The sequence below is a fragment of the Bubalus bubalis genome, chromosome 16 (genome assembly GCF_019923935.1).
Source record: "Bubalus bubalis isolate 160015118507 breed Murrah chromosome 16, NDDB_SH_1, whole genome shotgun sequence".
Lineage (NCBI taxonomy): Eukaryota > Metazoa > Chordata > Mammalia > Artiodactyla > Bovidae > Bubalus > Bubalus bubalis.
In genome coordinates, this window is record NC_059172.1 from 21,207,884 (window position 1) to 21,231,312 (window position 23,429).

The window sequence follows — 23,429 nt, forward strand, 5'->3', positions numbered from 1 at the left end:
TAATACTTTATTTTATAAACGCTGCAATGTCCCATCATTTAAATTCCTAGGATGTTCTATAAAGTATTGTGCACAATAATTATAAATCAACTCACCTGAGAGAGGTCAATACTTAACAGCAATACACCATCTAATACTCAGTTTCACAAAAGGTTATACAAAAAATGTTTTATTAAGTACAGCTTCATACTTAGAGGAACATCTAATATTACAATATGATTGAATCTTTAGGATACATAATTTATTCTTAAAATACACAAGTTATATACAGACACTGGAAACTCAGTCCCCAAAATACTCAATAAAGACGTCTGGGTGACACTTATAGAACTGACCTAACAATTTTTTCTTCTCTTTGGCGGAAAGTTTTGAATCCTCATCAATATTTTTTAGTAAATTCAATAGCTCATCCTTGGTTGTCTTCCTTGTATGGTCAGAATAATCACTTCGATCAATTCTCTGGCAATAAATATATCCTTAAAGTTTAAAAGTAGAAAGTTCAGTTAATGGATCTAGTCCTCAGATTTAACAAGAAAAACCACTTGTATATATATATATTTTTCCCCCACTTTACAAAATGCATGTAAAGGTGCTAAGCACTACTGACTTTCTAACCCTGTCAGGTTGCTTTTCTGACATAAAAAGGCTCTCTGCTAAGTCTGAATAGCTCTGAGAAGATGAGTTAGAGTCTAGCTGAAGCTAAAATGCAACTACTTATTCTCGTGAGACATGTAAGGAGTATTTCTCAGATTACCTGCGTCTCTGTTTGGATCTCTTCCTTTCTGAATGTCCATGAGCTTAACACTGACAATTTTATGTAGAGTTCCAGGAATCTTACAAAAAAAAAAAAGAAGAAGGTACATGGAATATTACGCATTTTAATTTAGTGATCTATTACATAAGTTCAACTTTACTTTCAGAGTTTTACCTTAAAAACATCTTTTTGATGATCCATTAAAAAGAGCACCAGAAGATCAGTTTTGCCTTTGGATAAATTTTTATTGTGAACAATAGCTTTTGAGAATATCCTTTTCACAACCATTCGGTTGTCACTCTGTAAAAGAACATATACCCAATAGAATTTATTTTTAAGAATAAATGTAATATAAAAATCAATGTTAAATATTAATAGCTACTATCCATTTCCACATACTTGATGCTGATAATGGAATAATATGTCCTGTAAGTATTACAGATACTGAATACAATTAACATTTAGACAAAAGACTTACTTCTTGCTGTAATTTAAATTCAGAAGGATGTGCTGCAACAGCCATGAAATATAGCAGTCTTCTAAATTCTTCTCTATTTTGGGAATCCAAAAGCTTTAGAAAGAGCTGAGTAGCTTCTAATGCTATTTCAGTCTTCCCATTCACTTTTGCCAAAAGGAAAAAAATGCTTTAATTTTGACCAGACACAACTATATCAAAGGGAACAAAAGTCAAGCTAAAACTTAAGCTAATCAGTAAACTTACCCAAAATTATGTTCAACAGCAAAACAAAGAGACTAGGAATTAAAATGAATGACCAATACCCTCAAGAAAGCCTATACTCAAACTGGCAAGTCCTAAGTCCTTGTCATTCACAAATCTTAGGATATTAAATCTAATGCGGCTTTGTAAATAAATTCTCAGCCCATGTTTTCCAATAATTCACGACATTTCAAGGGTACACTATGTATACAGTACTGATACAGCCAACTCTGAGAAAAATAGGATTCTTTGAAATCTGCAACTTGTTTTCAACAAACCACGTGGAACAGTCTGCCTCACTGGTACAGGGACAAAGCAGAGTGTCTGCCATTGTGAAGAGGATGAATGGAGAATGGTGACAGTGCCGGTAACACTTTCTGAAAAAGAGAACTGCTGCTCTATGCTTATTAAGTTTCCAGTGAATGAGAGCAGCATTCACCTGTAGCAACAAGAAGTCCCTGCATGACTTCACAGCTCAGTAAAGCTGCTTTCCAAATGAACCCTGGAAGTTTTGGGAAAAACATACTCTCCATGGATTAGTCTAGATCCACTCCCAGCTTGAAGTAGTATCATTTTGGTTAATTTGGGGACAAGAAACTTTGTCCTGTTCCCTCCAAAGAGAAATTTTAGTATTCAGTAACATCTTACTTACCTAGGAGTTCTGCAATTCCATTATGAACATCAGATAAGTGATTTAACAGAGGTTCCCTACTACTGTAATATTTGCTAATGGCATCAAACAGAAGTTCTTTCACTAAGTCTATTCTATCTGGTTGCTCAGGAAAGTTTCTGCTTATGTCTACCACCATCTGGTCTGGAAGGTATTCCAAGCAGTCGATTGCTGAAGAGAGCCACTCATCTTCCCTATGAGAGAAAAGAATTATTTTAAAAAGCAAAGGATAACCAATAAACCCATACCTGATTTACTAGCTGTTTCAAGTTTCCTACTAAGATGAATCTCTATACACCTTTGCTGCTGCTATTTACTGTTTAGTCCCTAAGTCATGTTTGATTGTTTGTGACCCCATGGACTGTAGCCCGCCAGGGTTGCATGAGATCTTACAGGCAAGAATACTGGAATGGGTTGCCATTTCCTGCTCCAGGGGATCTTCCTGACCCAGGGATCAAACCCATGTCTCCTACTTGGCAGGCGGATTCTTTACCACTAAGCCACCTGGGAAGCCAAAGATATGTATAATTCTTTATAACTTGTATAATGGATATGTATAATTCTATAGCTAGGTCATGTATCACAGATAAAAAGTTGATTTTAATATGTCTTCACTCTTTTTTAAAGCAAAAACAGAAGCTATCCACTATAATACAGGCCTGAAATTTTTTTTTTTGCACATCAGAATTCAAATTCTACTCCTTAAATTTACTATGGAGGTCCAGAAACTCTAAGTTACTAGCTCAGGGTCCCAGGAAGGACTAGATCCCAGATCTGATTCCTAAACCAGCATTTTTCTCATATACTGTGGCTTACTTCAAAGCTCTGGGTATGATCTATCATCTCTGACTCTGGCTAGAAGAGAATAGAGGAAGACAAGTTAGGGTTTCAAAATAATTAAATATTAATTAGCCATTTCTAATAAAATCCCAGTTGGGTAACTTAAATTGTTACATTTTAAGAAATAGAATGACTAACTTTTAACATTCAATTTGTTAATACAGGCTTCAGCAGTACATAACCAAGAACTTCTGGATATACAAGCTGGGTTTTGAAAAGGCAGAGGAACCAAAGATAAAATTGCCAACATTCAATGGATCCTGGAGAAAGCTAGAGAATTGCAGAAAAACATCTGCTTCATTGACTACGCTAAAGCCTTTTACTGTGTGGATCACAAGAAACTGTGGGAAATTCTTAAAGAGATGGGAGTACCAGACCACTTTACCTGTCTCCTGGGAAAACTGCATGTGCATCAAGCAGCAACAGAACTGGACATGGAACAACTGACTAGTTCAAAATTGGGAAAGGAGTATAACAAGGCAGTGTATTGTCCCTCTCCTTATTTAACTTACATGCAGAGTACATCATGAAAAATGCTGGCCTAGATGAATCACAAGCTGGAATCAAGACTGCTGGGAGAAATAGCAGCAACCTCAGATAGGCAGATGCTAGCACTCTAATGGTAGAAAGGGAAGAGGAACTAAAGAGCCTCTTAATGAAGGTGAAAGAGGAGAGTGAAAAAGCTGGCTTGAAACTCAACGTTTAAAAAACTAAGATCATGGCATCCAGTCCCATCACTTTGTGGCAAATAGATGGGGGAAAAATTGAAACAGTGACAGATTTTATTTTCTTGGGCTCCAAAATCACTGCAGACAGTGACTACAGCCATGAAATTAAAAGACGCTTGCTTCTTGGAAGAAAAGCTATGACAAATCTAGACAGTGTATTAAAAAGCAGAGACAGCACTTTGCCAATAAAAGGTCCGCATAGTCAAAGCTATGGTTTTTCCAGTAGTCATGTATGGATGTGAGAACTCGACCATAGAGAAGGCTGAACACCAAACTGATGCTTTCAAACTGTGGTGCTGGAGAAGACTCTTAGGAGTCCCTTGGACTGCAAGGAGATCCAACCAGTCAATCCTAAAGGAAATCAACCTTGAATATTCATTGCAAGGACAGATGCTGAAGCTCCAATATTTTGGCCACCTAACGTGAAGAGCTGACTCACTGGAAAGACCCTGAAGCTGGGAGAGATGGAAGGCTAAAGGAGAATGGGGCAGCAGAGGATGAGATGGTTGGATGGCATCACCGACTCAATGGACATGAATCTGAGCAAACTCCAGGAGACAGTGAAGGACAGGGGAGCCTGGCATGCTGCAGTCCACGGCGTGGCAAAGAGTCAGACACAACTTATCAACTGAACAACAAATAGTTTAAAAAAAAAATCATATCTTCCACTGCTGTGGACTCAGGACAACTAATTCTGCCGCCACCCAGGTCAGGTCACCTCCTGTGGTCATCAGCTTCATCTTAAGATGTAGACAGATGATCTTCAAGGTCAATTTCTGATTCTGTACTTAAAATTTAAGGTCATTATAAAATACCTTCACCTATTAATTTAAAGTGTATAAAGGTAATTTAAATTCTTATGTTGGGATTATTTTTTTCACATAAGGTTTTAAGCTACCTTTTGACATTCAACTATATTAATAGTTCATTAGAATGTAGAACTGGTGAAGTACTAGAAATGTAAGACCAGACAGCTCTAAGAGACTAGACAGACCTATATTTTAACAAAGAAGGTGGAGCATAATCATTTTCTTCACTTGATATGCAAGTAAGATATATGTTGAAAAAAAGTGAATATGAAAAATAATGACATTCAAATCTCATTAATTTTGACCAAGGTAATTTTGTTCTTCATTTTTCCCAACAATGATAATATCAACTGACAAAGCATATCTGATTGTATGGACAGAAGAATTCAAAAGATTATCTTAAAACTAATTATCTTCCTACAAATACACTCAAATTATTACAGGTTTTTCCACATACTGAGAATCACTGTAAGCCTTGAGAATCCCTCGATCCAGATAGTTCCTGTTGTTGACCAAGTCAGGCTGCCTCTTAGGCTGAGTCACTTGAGGTATCATCTCTTGCCGTTTGAGGAGGGAGTCAAGGAGAGGAAGGTCTATAAGCTGGAGCAGTCGCCCTATTGTTTCTTCTTGCCACACTTCATTAATAACTGCACAGGGAAAATGACAAGGGGAAAAGTTAACAACAGTTACTACAGGCTCACCACAGTATCTGCCTAGGCAGGTCTAAGCTAATAAATTTGTGGAAAAAGAAAACAAAAGAGAAAGTCAGTTTTACGAAGTGGTTTCTTACAACAAAGGAACAACAATTCAAGATTTGTTGTCAAGTGTAGGAGAAGAGACTTTGGACAACAGGAATTCTTTTCATTCTTGTACTGTAAAAAGCAATATGGCTTGATAAGAGATCAAGTCATATAACATGTTAATAAGGACCGAGGAAGAAAGAATGAGTCATTCAGTCTGAAAACTCGTCTGAAACTATTGGCTGCAGATTATTCCACTCAGGGTTTCCACAAGTGGGATGGGGGAGGGAAGGTGGAAATCCGTCCTTAAAACCACATTCCACGGCCATAGACAAAGAAGAACATAAGAATCCTGTTAATGTTTTAATATAATTTTCCAATTTTTTACTGACTCTAATAAAATCTTAGAGAAAGCTAGAGTTGAGAACAGATTTTAAATAAATTTTTTTAAAAATCTGCATGCAAAACATTTCAGATTTGAACCTCTGCCAGCTGATAGGACAAAAGTCAGTGTTCAGAATTGCAACACTGATCTATTTGTTAAAGATAATAGACCTCTGTTAAAACTTAATATAAACAGCTTTAATACACAGTATGCTCTTTCTCTGTGCTCTGAATATCTAAATTCTAATAAAGGTTAAGACTGAAAAAATTTAAATAACTTTATCTGAAGTTAGTCTTCTATTCCTTCCTGTATCATCTTGAGCTTACCTTGTGGAGACAAGGTTGCAGAGATATTTACACGAGGAGAGTCGGCAGGCTTTAAACTCAGGTTTTCCCACAGATCCTCTAAACTTGTGGATCTGATGTCAGAGGACTTAAATAATGTATCTGCATATCTACAACAAATTTATTTCATAAATTTTTATTAGTAAGCCCACAGAAATATTTTTGCATTTGAGAGCTAAGAGTGTCTAGACAGTTTATGTATTTCACAGCAAAAGCGTAACAAATTCAAATTCTAAGAGGAGGATAAAATATAAGACATGCCACCTTCTTTCTCAAGCCTGAATATACACTCTAAATAAATTCTCCTTTGAGCACTTAAAGTGATTCAATGACTAAAATTGTGTCTCCAATTTTAAAACACAATCAGACATAGTCAAACTTAATTATGCTTATCATTTTTATTAGTGATCTCTATTTCCAGGGCATTCTCTGGTAGACAGTGCTCATCAAATACGATCTACAATCCCCTACTCACAATTCTGAAACCCAAAAAGCTTTGAAAAATTCAAAGTTGTCTATTCAGAATTCATACAGTGACAAAACCTGTTTTGAGATTTTCATAGCCTTTATATCTATCCCAGCTAATATGAATGTTTTCACTGCAGAAATATTAACGTGTTTGATTACCAGATGCTGTCCCAGATCCCTCTAGGAGTGTTATCTGCGTGCATGCTCAGCTGTGTCTGAGCAACCCCATGGACTCTAGTCTGCCAGGCTTTTCTGTCTATGGAATTCTCCAGGCAAGAAAACTGTAGTGGGTTGCCACTTGCTACTCCAGGGGATCTTCCTGACCCAGATATCAAACCTATGTCTCCTGTGTCTAGGAGTGTTATCTAGTAAATGATATATGTATATTATTAGCTTTCTAAAATCTCCAAAGTTCCAAATTTCGATAAGCATCTGTTCCAAAGGTTTCAGATAAAGCACAGGGATCTCCATTTGGAAAGTACTGACCATGCCCTACCTGTCCCACTTCCTTAATATACAGAGAAGTACGTTTTATCGTGTTTTACATATAGAATTAAAAAACACTTCAAAGTCAATACACTATACGTCTGACTTTGGGTCAGATCTGAACTTTAAGAGCTTCAATTACACAGTCACCTCCTTACCATTAAGCTGAGGGGAATAAAAGGGAAAAGTTTTATTTCATGACAAATAACTACGTTAACTATGCACTTATGACCTATATCCATTTCAGTCACTGGGTTCTACAATGTTGTCTCCCTTTAAATGGTTCCTCCTTCACCACTGCTGCCTACTTCCTCCTCATCTGTAGATCACAGTATTGCAATAGATTCCTACCTAGCTCTCCCCATTAGGCTGTCCATATAGCTGCCAGGATGACCTTTCTGAAGGTCAATCTCATCATACTTTGAGTCTTTCTATGGCCTCCCTGACATCTGTGTGATCACATGCAAACTCCCTAACATGTCCTATAGATTTTCTGCATTCTGGCTCCTTTCATATTTCACATCTGCTATTTTCTGGATTCTAGTGACAACCCACCTGTTTGTCTTCCATACCACTTTGTGTACAAACTCTCTAATATTCTTTATGCTATAATTGTAACTTGAAGCAGGAAAATCAAAATTTGTTGATGACTTCCAATAAGAATTCTAGGAGATATCAAATAAAAGTTCACTCTATGAAATTTACCCACAGACCCAGATTTTAGCCTAATTTACTATTTCAAAAGTAAAAGATAGCCAGCATCTCACTAAAAAGTAGACAAAATCCTGTAAACATCCCCTCTGCCAATATCCTGAGACTGATTGTGCTAACAAGGTGCCTCTTCCTGCCAATATTAAATGAAAATCTAACATATACTCACCTGGAAGGTGAACATACTTTGTTTTCTTTCCCTAATTGACTGTCTTGGTTAGGTGTCGTTGTGAATCTATAAAGGCTACAGCTACTATCTTCAAATGTGGGTTTTTTGTCTTTCCCGAAGACTTTGGTTGGAACTGCTTCAAATACTTTGTAGTCCATAAGTGCCTGACAAACTCTTACCACTTTGGCCCGAGGAATATCTACATCACCAAAATATTTATTCTGCATTAGGTGAGAAAAAATGACATCCACAGCTTCTGAACCAACAAAGCAGTCATTGTGTCTTTTTAAATGGTGCCTTCGTTTTTTCACCTCCACCTGTGTTTGAAGAGTGTTTATAATGCTGCTCCAAACATATGTGGCTCCAAATGGCTTCTGGGCTACACTGAAACCTGAAATGGGAAAAAAATCACAGACTCACCTGGCTCATTTGTAATAAGGTCTAAGCAAGCCTTAAGTAAAAAGTAGCAATCGCCAAAGCTATTAATAAGGAACAATTATGAGGGCAGCTTGTTATTGAAATATGAAATTATTAGTCGCAATTAATTAAAAAGTTACTGCCTACTATAAGCTAAACACTGTTCTGTGTTAGGATAAAAGAATGGGCAAAATAAAGTCCCTGTTCTTAAGGGCTTAAACACACTTTGTGGGAAGATATACACAACACATGCATGTTAGATCAGTGCCAAGAAGGTAAGTAAAGCCAGGTAAGAGAGAGAATGCTATTTTAGATGGGAGGTCAGGAAAGACCTCTCTGACAAGGTGATCCCTTGGCAGAAGCCTGAGTAAAATCAGGGGGCAAGCTGTGCCGTTATCTGAGGGGAAAGCCGAGAAAACAGAAAGAGCAAAGGCCTTGAGAAGGAGGGAGGTGCTCTGCTGAGAACAGGAGAGAGGCCACCACAACCTACTCAGGTGACCAAGGAAAAGAACAGAAGTGAGATCAGAGAAGAGTGAAAACGGGAATGAGCGGTGCAGATCAAATAAGACCTTGTGGCAGTTACCAATTAAGGAACTCTATTAAATGCCTTCATAAATGATCTAATCTTAGCAACTCTATGAAGCAGACATCGTCATATTTGTGAAATGGAAAACAGATATACAGAGGTTAAGTATAACTTCTGAACATTATATTGTAATGGTGGTGCTGGGATTTAGTTCATGGTCTATATGATTTCAAAGCATTTATTAGTCAGATAGATAACTAGACAGACAGATGTATAGTTATATATATACATTCACACATAATGCTTGTTGGAATAAACTAATTTTTAAAAGCTTCTTATTATGCATGCTCATGAATTAAGTGCTTTGTAAACTAACAGTTTGGTTCCTGCTCAACAGGAGCTTAGAGACTATTGCAAAGATAGGAGAAGCATAGAAATAAAGTAAGGATTTAGCCAAAGAGAAAAGAAAGAAAACATGCTTTCAAATATTTATATTTTTCCTCACTTTAATAAATTGATATTTGACATAGCTATGAAGAATAAAAGGAGAAATAATGAAAAGAAAATGGACCTTAAGTTTTAGCAAGCTAATGGAATTAATCTAATCATCAGCTTGCTGCCTAGCTGGCTTGCTCTTTCTTTTTATGGAAACACAGTATACCTTTTTATGTGTTATTTGAATGACCCTCTGAATATTCAGTGTTCTGGTTTTTAAGCCCTCATTTTTGTTAAGTATACAACTTCCTTCATTTTCAAGATATTTTGGCAAAGAAATTGAAAACTGATTACTTCCCTTGTGTGAGCATGCTAAGTCACTTCTGCCATGTCTGACTCTTTGCAACGCCATGGACCATAGCCCACCAGGCTTTCTGTCCATGGGATTCTCCAGGCAAGAATACTGGAGTGGGCTGCCATGCCCTCCTCTCCAGGGAGTTCTCCCAATCCAAGGATCGAACTCAGGTCTCCTGCATCACAGGTAGACTCTTAACCATCTGAGCTACCAGGGAAGACTTATTTCCCTTAAAGTAGTCTAAAAAAGAAAAACAATATGCAACAGTACAACAGAAAGGAATAAGGGGAATTATAATTAAAGAAACTCTTACTTGAAACAACCTTCCTTTTTTAGATAGAATGTGTAAGATGAAAGCAAAGATAAGTTTCTGAGGCATATTAAAACTCCACCTGGGAATTCCCTTGGCAGTTGAGGGGTTAGGACTCTACACTTCCACTGTGGGGGGGCCAGGTTTCGATCCCTGACTGGGGAACTCAAATCCCATAAACTTTGTGGTATGCCTGGGGGAAAAAACCTCAACTCAGCGCACGAGTCATAAATTTTAAGTGGGTCATTTGAAATTCATCTTTTGTGTTGAAATAAACATAGGGACTGCAGTGAGCCATAGTGTATTCACTTATAGATAATTTTGTATCTACCATAAAAATAAAGCCTTGACATACTCCTTTACCTATTTGGAACCAGTCTATTGTTCCATGTCCAGTTCTAACTGTTGCTTCCTGACCCGCATACAGATTTCTCAAGAGGCAGGTCAGGTGGTCTGGTATTCCCATCTCTTTCAGAATTTTCCACAGTTTATTGTGATCCACAAAGTCAAAGGCTTTAGCATAGTCAATAAAGCAGAAATAGATGTTTTTCTGGAACTCTCTTGCTTTTTTGATGATCCAGCAGATGTTGGCAATTTCCATGCCTTTTCTAAAACCAGCTTGAACATCTGGAAGTTCATGGTTCATGTACTGCTGAAGCCTGGCTTGGAGAATTTTGAGCATTACTTTACTAGCGTGTGAGATGAGTGCAATTGTGCGGTAGTTTGAGCATTCTTTGGCATTGCCTTTCTTTGGGATTGGGATGAAAACTGACCTTTTCCAGTCCTGTGGCCACTGCTGAGTTTTCCAAATTTGCTGGCATATTGAGTACAACACTTTCACAGCATCATGTTTTAGAATTTGAAATAGCTCAACTGGAATTCCGGCACCTCCACTAGCTTTGTTCATAGCAATGCTTTCTAAAGCCCACTTGACTTCACATTCCAGGATATCTGGCTCTAGGTGAGTGATCACACCATCGTGATTATCTGGGTCATGAAGCTCTTTTTTGTACAGTTCTTCTGTGTATTCTTGCCATCTCTTCTAATATCTTCTGCTTCTATTAGGTCCATACCATTTCTGTCCTTTATTGAGCCCATCTTTGCATGAAATGTTCCCTTGGTAGCTCTAACTTTCTTGAAGAGATCTTTAGTCTTTCCCAGTCTGTTGTTTTCCTCTATTTCTTTGCATTGATAGCTGAGGAAGGCTTTCTTATCTCTCCTTGCTATTCTTTGGAACTCTGCATTCAAATGGCTATATCTTTCCTTTTCTCCTTTGCTTTTTGCTTCTCTTCTTTTCACAGCTATTTGTAAGGCCTCCCCAGACAGCCATTTTGCTTTTTTGCATTCCTTTTCCATGGGGATGGTCTTGTTTCCTGTCTCCTGTACAATGTCATGAACCTCCATCCATAATTCATCAGGCACTCTGTCTATCAGATCTAGTCCCTTAAATCTGTTTCTCACTTCCACTGTATAATCGTAAGGGATTTGATTTAGGTCATACCTGAATGGTCTAGTGGTTTTCCCTACTTTCCTCAATTTCAGTCTGAATTTGGCAATAAGGAGTTCATGGTCTGAGCCACTGTCAGCGCCTGGTCTTGTTTTTGCTGACTGTATAGAGGTTCTCCATCTTTGGCCACAAAGAATATAATCAATCTGATTTTGGTGTTGACCATCTGGTGATGTACATGTGTAGAGTCTTCTCTTGTGTTGTTGGAAGACGGTGTTTGCTATGACAGTGGGTTCTCTTGGCAAAACTCTATTAGCTTTTGCCCTGCTTCATTCTGTACTCCAACAGCCAAAGTTGCCTGTTACTCCAGGTGTTTCTTGACTTCCTACTTTGGCATTCCAATTCCCTATAATGAAAAGGACATCTTTTTTGGGTGTTAGTTCTAGAAGGTCTTGTAGGTCTTCATAGAACCATTCAACTTCAGCTTCTTCAGGATTACTGGTCGGGGCATAGACTTGGATTACCATGATATTGAATGGTTTGCCTTGGAAACGAACAGAGATCATTCTGTTGTTTTTGAGACTGTATCCAAGTACTGCATTTTGGACTCTTCTGTTGACTAGGATGGCTACTCCATTTCTTCTAAGGGATTCTTGCCCACAGTAATAGATACAATTGTCATCTGAGTTAAATTCACCCATTCTAGTCCATTTTAGTTCGCTAATTCCTAAAATGTCGACGTTCACTCTTGCCATCTCCTGTTTGATCACTTCCAATTTGCTTTGATTCATGGACCTAACATTCCAGGTTCCTATGCAATATTGCCCTTTACAGCATCAGACCTTGCTTCCCTCAGCCGTCACATACACAATTGGGTGCTGTTTTTCCTTTGGCTCTGTCTCTTCATTCTTTCTGGAGTTATTTCTTCACTGATCTCCAGTAGCATACTGGGCACCTACTGACCTGGAGAGTTCATCTTTCAGTGTCCTATCTTTTTGCCTTTTCATACTATTCATGTTTCATACTATTTCATCAAAGAGCCTCTTGATGAAAGTGAAAGAAGAGAGTGAAAAAGTTGGCTTAAAGCTCAAAATTCAGAAAACAAAGATCATGGCATCCAGTTCCATTCAGTTCAGTTCAGTCGCTCAGTCGTGTCCGACTCTTCGCGACCCCATGAATCGCAGCACGCCAGACCTCCCTGTCCATCACCAACTCCTGGAGTTCACTCAGACTCACGTCCATCGAGTCAGTGATGCCATCCAGCCATATCATCCTCTGCTGTCCCCTTCTCCTCCTGCCCCCAATCCCTCCCAGCATCAGAGTCTTTTCCAATGAGTCAACTCTTCGCATGAGGTGGCCAAAGTACTGGAGTTTCAGCTTCAGCATCATTCCCTCCAAAGAAATCCCAGGGCTGATCTCCTTAATGGACTGTTTGGATCTCCTTGCAGTCCAAGGGACTCTCAAGAGTCTTCTCCAACACCACAGTTCAAAAGCATCAATTCTTCGGCGCTCAGCCTTCTTCACAGTCCAACTCTCACATCCATACATGACCACAAGAAAAACCATAGCCTTGACTAGACGGACCTTTGTTAGCAAAGTAATGTCTCTGCTTTTCAATATGCTATCTAGGTTGGTCATAACTTTCCTTCCAAGGAGTAAGAGTCTTTTAATTTCCATTACTTCATGGCAAATAGATGGAGAAACAGTGGAAACAGTGGCAGATTTTATTTTTTGGGGTTCCAAAATCACTGAAGATGGTGACTGCAGCCATGAAATTAAAAGACACTTATTCCTTGGAAGGAAAGTTATGACCAATCTAGACAGCATATTAAAAAGCAGAGACGTTACTTTGCCAACAAAGGTCCATCTAGTCAAGGCTACGGTTTTTCCAGTAGTCATGTATGGATGTGAGAGTTGGACTATAAAGAAAGTTGAGCACCGAAGAACTGATGCTTTTGAACACTGGTGTTGGATAAAACTCTTGAGAGTCCCTTGGACTGCAAGAAGATCCAACCAGTCTATCCTAAAGGAAATCAGTCCTGAATATTCATTGGAAAGACAGATGTTGAAGCTGAAACTCCAATACTTTGGCAACCTGATGCGAAAAGCTGACTCATTTGAAAAGACCCTGATGCTGGGAAAGACTGAAGGAGGGAGGAGAAGGAGACGACAGAGGATGAGATGGTTGGATGGCATCACCGACTCAATCAACATGAGTTTGAGTAAACTCCAGGAGTTGGTGATGGACAGGGAGGCATGTGTGCTTCAGTACATCGGGTTGCAAAGACTCAGACATGACTGAGCAACTGCACTGACTGACCATAAAAATTACTAAGAGGCACACACAAACACAAAAACCCTTTATTATTTGTTTGTATTATTTCCAATACCAAAAATAGATGGGTAATTTTACTATGGGCTTCTCTGGTGGCTCAGCTGGTAAAGAATCTGCCTGCAATGCAGGAGACCCTGGTTTGATCCCTGGGTTGGGAAGATCCCCTGGAGAGGGAAAGGATACACAACTGAGCACCTTTCACTTTTTCACATTCAATTTTACTGTCTACCCATTATTATGATGCTAGTTTAAAATTATCAGCAAGATTCTTTTTAATTATCAAGACATTTAAAAATTCCAGATACTTCATAATGTATTACTAAACAACAAAGGAAGTAATTGATGGCAATTTACCAAATACGTGAGTAGTTTTAAGAGTTGAATTAGGGAGATTCGACTAGATAAATCAAGTTGAAACTAAATTTACTACTGGTACTGCAGTTAGTTGGGCTTCCCAGGTGGTGCTAGTGAAGAACCTGCCTGCCAATGTAGGAGACATAAGAGACGTGAGTTCAATCCCTGGGTGGGGAAGATCCCCTGGAGGAGAGCATGGCAACCCACTCCAGCATTCTTGCTTAGAGAATCCCCATGGACAGAGGAGCCTGACAGGCTACAGCCTACAGGGTTGCAAAGAGTTGGCGATGACTGAAATGACTTAACATGCACGCATGCACTACTGTTAGTCTCTATTGAGTAGAGCCAGAATCACACACTGGATGGAATCTCAAAATACGTCCTGGTCATTTCCCTGGTATCCAGAACTAGGAGTGGCTGTACTGTTTTCAGTCACTATGACTACATAAAAGGAGGATTATCACTTAATATTCTTAACTTCCCTGGTGGCTCTGAGGGTGAAGTGTCTACCTACAATGCAGGAGACCTGAGTTCAATTCCTGGGTTGGGAAGATCTACTGGAGAAGGAAATGGAAACCCACTCCAGTATTCTTGCCTGGAAAATCCCAAGGACAGAGGAGCCTGAAAGGAATGCTACAGTCCATGGGGTCACAAAGAGTTGGACACAACTGAGCAACTTCACTTTTACTTTTTCACTAATTCTTAACTTCCTAATAGACCAGAGACTATAGCTGAGATTTAAATGAACTTAAAATATTTGCTTGTTAGTCTTTTTTCAAATCTTCATTATATTAACACTAGCTAACATCTGAACGCAGAGTTCCAAAGAATAGCAAGGAGAGATAAGAAAGCCTTCCTCAGCGATCAATGCAAAGAAAAAGAGGAAAACAACAGAATGGGAAAGACTAGAGATCTCTTCAAGAAAATTAGAGATACCAAGGAAACATTTCATGCAAAGATGGGCTCGATAAAGGACAGAAATGGTATGGACCTAACAGAAGCAGAAGATATTAAGAAGAAGTGGCAAGAATACACAGAAGAACTGTACAAAAAAGAGCTTCACGACCCAGATAATCACGATGGTGTGATCACTCACCTAGAGCCAGACATCCTGGAATGTGAAATCAAGTGGGCCTTAGAAAGCCATCACTATGAACAAAGCTAGTGGAGGTGATGGAATTCCAGTTGAGCCTTTTCAATACCTGAAAGATGATGCTGTGAAAGTGCTGCACTCAATATGCCAGCAAATTTGGAAAGCTCAGCAGTGGCCACAGGACTGGAAAAGGTCAGTTTTCATTCCAATCCCAAAGAAAGGCAATGCCAAAGAATGCTCAAACTACCGCACAATTGCACTCATCTCACATGCTAGTAAAGTAATGCTCAAAATTCTCCAAGCCAGGCTTCAGCAGTACATGAACCATGAACTTCCAGATGTTCAAGCTGGTTTTAGAAAAGGCAGGGAAACCAGAGATCAAATTGCCAACATCCGCTGGATCATGGAAAAAGCAAGAGAGTTCCAGAAAAACATCTATTTCTGCTTTATTGACTATGCCAAAGCCTTTGACTGTGTGAATCACAATAAACTGTGGGAAATTCTGAAAGAGATGGGAATACCAGACCACCTGACCTGCCTCTTGAGAAACCTATATGCAGGTCAGGAAGCAACGGTTAGAACTAGACATGGAACAACAGACTGGTTCTAAATAGGAAAAGGAGTACGTCAAGGCTGTATATTGTCACCCTGTTTATTTAACTTATATGCAGAGTACATCATGAGAAGCGCTGGGCTGGAAGAAGCACAAGCTGGAATCAAGATTGCTGGGAGAAATATCAATAACCTCAGATATGCAGATGACACCACCCTTATGGTAGAAAGTGAAGAGGAACTAAAAAGCCTCTTGATGAAAGTGAAAGAGGAGAGTTAAAAAGCTGGCTTAAAGCTCAACATTCAGAAAACTAAGATCATGGCATCTGGCCCCATCACTTCATGGGAAATAGACAGTGAAACAGTGGAAACAATGTCAGACTTTATTTTTGGGGGCTCCAAAATCACTGCAGATGGTGACCGCAGCCATGAAATTAAAAGACGCTTACTCCTTGGAAGGAAAGTTATGATCAGCCTAGATAGTATATTGAAAAGCAGAGATATTACTTTGCCAACAAAGGTCTGTCTAGTCAAGGCTATGGTTTTTCCTGTGGTCATGTATGGATGTGAGAGTTGGACTGTGAAGAAAGCTGAGCTTTGAAGAACTGATGCTTTTGAACTGTGGTGTTGGAAAAGACTGTTGAGAGTCCCTCGGATCTCTTGCAAGGAGATCCAACCAGTCCATCCTAAAGGAGATCAGTCCTGGATGTTCATTGGAAGGACTGATGCTAAAGCTGAAACTCCAGTACTTTGGCCACCTCATGCAAAGAGTTGACTCATTGGAAAAGACCCTGATGCTGGGAGGGATGGGGGCAGAAGGAGAAGGGTATGACAGAGGATGAGATGGCTGGATGGCATCACCGACCCAATGGACATGAGTTTGAGTGAACTCCGGGAGTTGGTGATGGACAGGGAAGCCTGGCGTGCTGTGATTCACAGGGTCGCAAAGAGTCAGACACAACTGAGCGACTGAACTGAACTGAACTGAAAATCTGAGGACTTACAATATAACAAGCTCTGCCTTCTCTCATTTAATCCTAATAAACTTCTCTGAAATAGTTAAAAATAGTCCTATTTTTAAGAAATTGAGGCTCAGTGAATTAAACTTATCTTCAATTTTATGCTACTAAATATATATTACGATTTCCTAATATGTAAATATAAATATAAATATATTAAGTCACCAGATAGTTTTAGCATTAACCTTTCACTGAAGACTTGGATTAACTGAAAGAGTTTTAAGTGAGCCTATGAGATGAAATAAACAAAAAACAACTTTAAGATTTGTAAGTCCTTAACCAAGCTATTTAGAAACACTTAGTAGTCATTAATCCTAAAATAAAGATTGGTATCATAAATTCTATGATATACTATCCACAGTACACAGGAAAGGAAAATAAGCAAGGTTTAAACTTGCAGAGCTCAGACTGCCTATTAAGTACCAACTAAACAGACTTCTGGGCTAGTAATAATACTAAAGATGAAACATATATAACAACAGTTGAGCTATAAGGAAGCATACAAATCCTCAGGGATAAAGCTGATTCACTTATTAATTTGAGATCAATAAGACAACTGATGGGGGTGAGAGCCTCAGTGATGTGAAAATAGTTAATCTTCACAGGGGAAAACAGGATATACAGAATATATTTCCCCATATTAACTTGCTGTTTAAATATGGGAAATCAGGAAGTCTTGCAGGTTGGATAACGCAGTATAAAAGATTAAAGAACAGGTTAGAGCAGGGTAGTAGGCACCTGTGAGCCATCCAATGTTTCCAGAGTCCTCCAGGCATAATACAATTCAACCCTTTCAGGTCCTTTCTGTTCTCACTGACCATTAATTTGCAACCATTGCATCCTGGGATATTTCCCCTCAAGCATCACCACCCACAGACCCAAACTAGCTCATGTTCATACAGATACTTTAAAACATAATATACCCTGGACTTGACGAGTAAATGTGCCAAAATCCACACTAGATAACCTGTTTTTTTAAATGCTGACTTCACCAGTTGAACACAAATCCCCCACATACTGGTTTGAAACTTCATATTTATCATCATCTAAGAGCTGAAATGAACACTGGGATCACTGACCATGGCCCAGTAAGATGAATTACTGAGACTTCTAAACAGGATTCAAGAGACCAGAAGTATAAAATGAATGCTTTATGTAAGTCTAGCAATCAGAATTTAAGTTTCAGCTTTTCCTTAAACTTCACTTGCATATGAACTGGACACTTTTTTAAAATTCACACTATCTACAATGATGCTTCTTTGTTTACCATTTGGTTAAGCATGTTGTAAAGACATCATAACCTAATGATCAAAGTCTATAGAGACCAGCTGCAACAACTCTGAGTAAGAGATGTAACTTTTATAACATGGTTCCTTCATTTACTGATACAAGAGTTAAACACTATGTTTATGGTATATTTCAAGTCTAAACTGATTTATAGGATTTTAGAGACTAAAACAGATCACTTTCCATTTAGATACGGACACTTAACATCAAACAAAACATAAGAAGCGAATTACGGGAACAAATTTGACCCGTCAGATAAAAAGCTCTGAGAAGCTATCAAGAGGCTCTGAAATTGTTTGAAACTAGGTCCAGAACATACTACACATGCTTGTGAGCACTACATAAGTCTAGGCTAGTTAACATTCAGTTTTCAAGCAGGTTCATCATTATCTGCTTGAAAACAAGAGCTATTTTTCAAAGGCAAAGACCGATCCTTTTCATGTATTTGAAATCTACCCAAAAAAGTTTATCAGCCACAAAAAGTTACACTTCTAATACTGAATTGATATGCATTTGTAATATCACTAATAATCATCTTTACTTCTAAAAAATGCATGCTAAATAATCAAGTTATTATAGTAATAATTCCCTAAAAATCAAGTTATAAGGCAGACAGGTCAAGGAATTATATTTACGCATATGTCACAAGCAGGTAATGAGTATCAGCCATGATCTATGTAGTTAGTTTTAACTACGGCCCTGCTGTGAGAACCAATATAAGGGTGAAAACAATTCTATAATCATTTCAAATAGATTAATAGATCTCCTTAGAAGATCAACAGACATTATAAAACTGGATCCCAATACTGGATCCCAATGTAAGGTAAATATATACACAATGTTACTAAAACATGTTACTTCAAAATTAGTATGTAACAATTTTATTTTCATTTTAGAGCATTAAACTGCCCCCTCTCCCCCAACACACACACAAGAATTCAGACAGCTTATGTTCAGCATATTTTGCACAAAACTTCAACAGTGAGCTAGTGCCTTGTTGTTGTTTAGTCACCGAGTCATGTCCAACTCTTTTGAGACCCCCTCCTCTGTCCATTGGATTTCTCAGGCAGGAATACTGGAGTGGGTTGCCATTTCCTTCTCCAGGGAATCTTCCTGACCCAGGGATGGAACCCACATCTCCTGAGCCACTAGGGAAGTCCATTCTTTTCAAATTTCCTTATATTTCACAAAGGTTCAAATTATTCAATACTTGTTAGTTGCAGATTATTGCCAACTATTAAAATATTTTAAACAAGGGTTAACACAGTGGTTCCTAGTGGGTGATTTTTATCCCCTGTCCCGGACATTTGGCAATGTCTGGAGCCATTTTTGGCTGCTATATGCCAAGGAGGGGGAGGTGCTACTGATGTTTAGTGGGTAGAGGGGCCAGGGACACTGCTTAACATCACAGTGACAGGCCAGCCTCCACAACAACAAGGAAAATATCAACAACACTGAAGCTCGGAAACCCTCGGTTAAGTGAATACTGTTTAGACATGAAAAGTTGCATTAATGCAGCAGGCCTAATGCTGGGTTCTGTGAATACAGAAAGACAACAGCTTGGGATTTAGAGACCCAGAGAACTGGGTTCTATTCTTGGCTCCATCATTACTAATAATGCAATCGCGGGCAAGCTGCCTAACTTTTCTGGGGCAAAACATAGCTAATTCCACTTAAGGAAATGGCAACCCACTCTAGTGTTCTTGCCTGGAGAATCCCAGGGACAGGGGAGCCTGGTGGGCTGCTGTCTATGGGGTCACACAGAGTCGGACACGACTGAAGTGACTTAGCAGCAGCAGCAGTTATTGTGAGGGTCATCTGAGACATATGTCAAGTGGCTAGCACATATCCAGCAATTAACAGATATATAAAAATGAAAGAGGAAACGGTCTCAATCTAGAAAAGCCAAAGGAGACATGGATTCACAGTAACATATAATAACATCCTGGATGGGACCCTGGAACAGAAAAAGGATATTCAGCAAAAACTAAGAAAAGCTGAGTAAAAGTATGAATATCAACACCAGTCCACTAACTGTGACAAATGTACTATATAATAAAACAGCGTGTTAATAGTCAGTGTGCCCGCTCAGTCCTGTCCCACTCTCCGCAACCCCATGGACTGTATAGCCCGTCAGGCTCCTCTGTCCATGGGATTCTCCAGGCAAGAATACCTGGAATAGGTTGCCATTTCCTCCTCCAGGCGCTCTTCGTGACCCAGGGGCTGAACTTTCATCTTCCTGCATTGGCAGGCGGATTCTTTACCACTGCGCTACCAGGGAAGCCCTAATGTAAGATGCCAGTAATAAAGGAATCTGAGTGAAAGGTATATGGGAACTCTATGCACCAACTTCATGACTTTTTGTAAATCTAGATCTATTCTAAAAATTTGTAAATTTATTTAAAAAGTGAAAAAAAAGGAGGGTCTCTTTCTTCCTCTTCCTTTCTCTGAACTAAGGGGACACAGGCCCCACCTTCATTTACCCTTTACCCATTCCTACCACCTGGATGATGATGTCAAGCTCTGAACAGCAGTCAATCAAAGATCACTAGCAGATGAGAAGACAAATGTGACTCATACCAGAAGATTTAACTCTTCATCAGAAGATAAGTATATAAAATCCAAAATCACTTAGGATTGGGAGAATTGTATTTAAGAATTACTTTTTTTCAAAATAGCTTTTAAAACATTACTCACAGAATTAAGACAAAGGAAAAGAACTACATTTATTGGACATTAACCAAAATCTCATGAAAACAGATAAATGTAGACAGCTGGGCTTTGGGTGTTAAACTAGGCAACTGCGACTGAGTGGGGAAAACTTCCTATACACCAATATCAATATTGCAGCACTTTTTACTGTGTATTGGTTTTGGTTAGCCCAAAGTTTGTCTTCCTCTTACACAGCATTAGAGATGTCACACAAGATTGACACTGCCTCTGAAAAGAAGGTTGCAGGCAAACTATGTGAAATAAAGAAAGAAAAATTTTAAAATATGTTTAGAAAACTAGCAACGTAAGTAGGCAGTGGCCCTTGCTTTAATTCATACAGATTAATGAGACAGCATATGGGAAGTACTTGAGCTCCCTGGAAAAGTGATATCAGGTGAATTCAAAGAATTAGGTTACAGTTAGAAAGGGATAACAGGGTAACATACCACTTTTTTGCTCGTCTATATTAAAAGACAAATATCTTTAAAGGACTTACTAGAAGTTAGCATACAGACTTTATTTCTTCTACATAAATCAGGTCCCTGGTTGTTACAGCCCCTTTAAACTATGGAAGCATTATTAATAGGTAGAGAAACAGATCCAAAGCTGCTTGCCAGAGCACACAGAAAGAGAATGGCAAGAAACCAAGAACCAGAGGCTCCCATTACCGTGCTCACCAGGACTGTGACAAGGCTACTGAAGAGTGGAAGGGGGATTAACACAGGATAACAGGTAGGGTTCCAACTGCAGCAAGCGAAACAAATGAGAAAAGCCAGAGGGCCCTTCTCTGCCCACTGCAGCTGGTGTGCAGAAGACAGTGGTTCTCTCCTTGGGTTCAAATTCGATAACCAACATTTCAACTCTTTCCTCTAAGAGTCATCTATTTAATTTTGAATACATATTCCCTTATCCTAAAAACCTGTTCACTAACAACCAAAGCTCAGAATTGGTATTTCAGCTGTTAGAGAAGACAAGGCTTTTAATCACGTAAAATTTGGGAATTTCACTCAGAAAGTAAGCCTAAAGATTTCTCAAGACTGTTTCCAATATTGCTGACGTTATACTCCTAAACGATGAAGTATTCCCCTTCTCTTCACACTGAAAACACTGGAGAAATTCTGCATGTACCCATCAGATGCTTATTTGAATCCTTTCAATTGGAGAGAAAGATCGGTATTAAGAGAGTTCTTAGGAAAGTACAAATGAGAAGTGGTTGTCTATCACAATTTACCATTAGCATTTTGAAAATTAAAAGAAGCATTTCTAATTCTAAGTAAAACACAAAAGTGGGGCCACTGAGATGTACCCAGTTTTACCCACGTCGATCCACTGACCACTGTCACCTTGAAGAAGGACTCATAAGTTCAAATGAAAGACTTAATAACAAGGGAACTTACGCTTATCCTATAAGCATCCTGCATAGTAGCTACAGAGAGGGGCGGGGGCGGAGTGTAACTTTTCTAAAAGGAAAACAAGAAAGCCAAGTGTTATCTGGACTCCTTAACTCTATCTACTGAGATGTAGGGCATGCTAGAATCGGAATTTTAACATATCAGCAATTTTAACTGAGCATCCGATTCCGTTCAATTGTTTGGACATTTAAAGAAACCAAGATGTAGCATACTAACATCCTAAGTAACCTGCCCTCTAAGACATGATTAAGCTGGCAAAAATCACTATCTCCCCTAATCTCAAGCAACCGCTGAAAATCAAAAACTTCTGTTCATTTTAATACTGCTTATCCGGAAAGCGTAACTAATAAATGCCTTTTATGCCAAGTTCCTGGCGGTAGAAGTTAAACTTACATTAACAGAAACTTCTCAGCCCTCCCAGGAACAGTCTGGGGAACAAAGCGGGCAAGAGAGGCATTCGGCCCCTGGCTACACCGTGGAACCACGGTGTGTGGCTCAAACAGTCACCAGTAACGATGTGGAGCCCGTTTGGAGACCTACTGAGAATGCCCGGCAGGCAGCTGGCGCACAGACTCCCGCGCGGCGAAGTTCAAGTCCGGGGAACTTAGGAGAAAGCTGGCTGCGAGGACAGCAGGCTCCGGCGCGGCAGCCCACCCGCGGGGGCGCGGGTCCAAGGAGCCACAGGAGTGCGGGGGCTCGCGGAGGCCGCTGCAGACCTGGCTGTAACCCGGCGGGGTCGCCGCCCGGGTGAGAACCGCAGCCTGCGTCCCCCACCCGCCCCGTGGCCCCCACCGTTTCCGGACCGGGTACTCGGCACCTACCGGGAGGCCTCTGCACCGGACTCTGGAAAGCCGACAGGTTCAGCGACGCCGCCTTCTCCCGCACCGTCGCCATGGCCGCAGCCGCCGGGACACGACCGCCTCAGACGACCGCACCGCGAAGTGGGCGCCCGCGTTGGAGCAGCCAGTTAACTGGCCCGGGGTGGGGCGGGGCTCCCGCCAGGCCCCGCCCCCGCCGCGCTCCGCTCGCCGCCGGTCACGTGCCGGCCGCGGCCCACGGTAACCTGCGGCCCCGCGAGCGAGGGAAAGGTGGGGCCCCGCCCCCGCCCTGGAGGTAGCCAGGTGGGAAGCGTTTTGGTATGCTGAGCCCTGCGAGTCCGCGCCAGCCGCATGCAACCAGCATCCCGCCGCCGTCTGCACAGCCCACGTGCAGACGGGCGTACGCGCCCAGGCTCAAGCCAGCTTCGGTGAAAGGCTCATCCACCGTGGATTAGCTCTGTTGTTTAACTGCCTTGGGCTTCAGTGCCCTCACCTGTGACGCGGGGGCAATGTCAGTACCCGCTTTACGGAATAT

At 40.1% G+C, this 23,429-nt stretch overlaps 1 protein-coding gene across 1 annotated transcript; it reads right to left on the reverse strand.

The window, feature by feature from the left end:
- Window positions 1-153: 153 nt before the first annotated feature.
- DEPDC7 (DEP domain containing 7) lies at window positions 154-23,053 on the reverse strand. Its single transcript, XM_006080385.3, has 9 exons — window positions 22,898-23,053; window positions 7,823-8,213; window positions 5,971-6,098; window positions 4,977-5,166; window positions 2,125-2,336; window positions 1,233-1,375; window positions 929-1,054; window positions 755-833; window positions 154-476 (listed from the first exon to the last, which is right to left on the reverse strand). The coding sequence occupies exons 1-9, from the start codon at window positions 22,968-22,970 to the stop codon at window positions 283-285; spliced, it is 1,536 nt and encodes a 511-aa protein (XP_006080447.2). The 5' UTR covers window positions 22,971-23,053; the 3' UTR covers window positions 154-282.
- Between the last annotated feature and the right edge of the window lie 376 nt (window positions 23,054-23,429).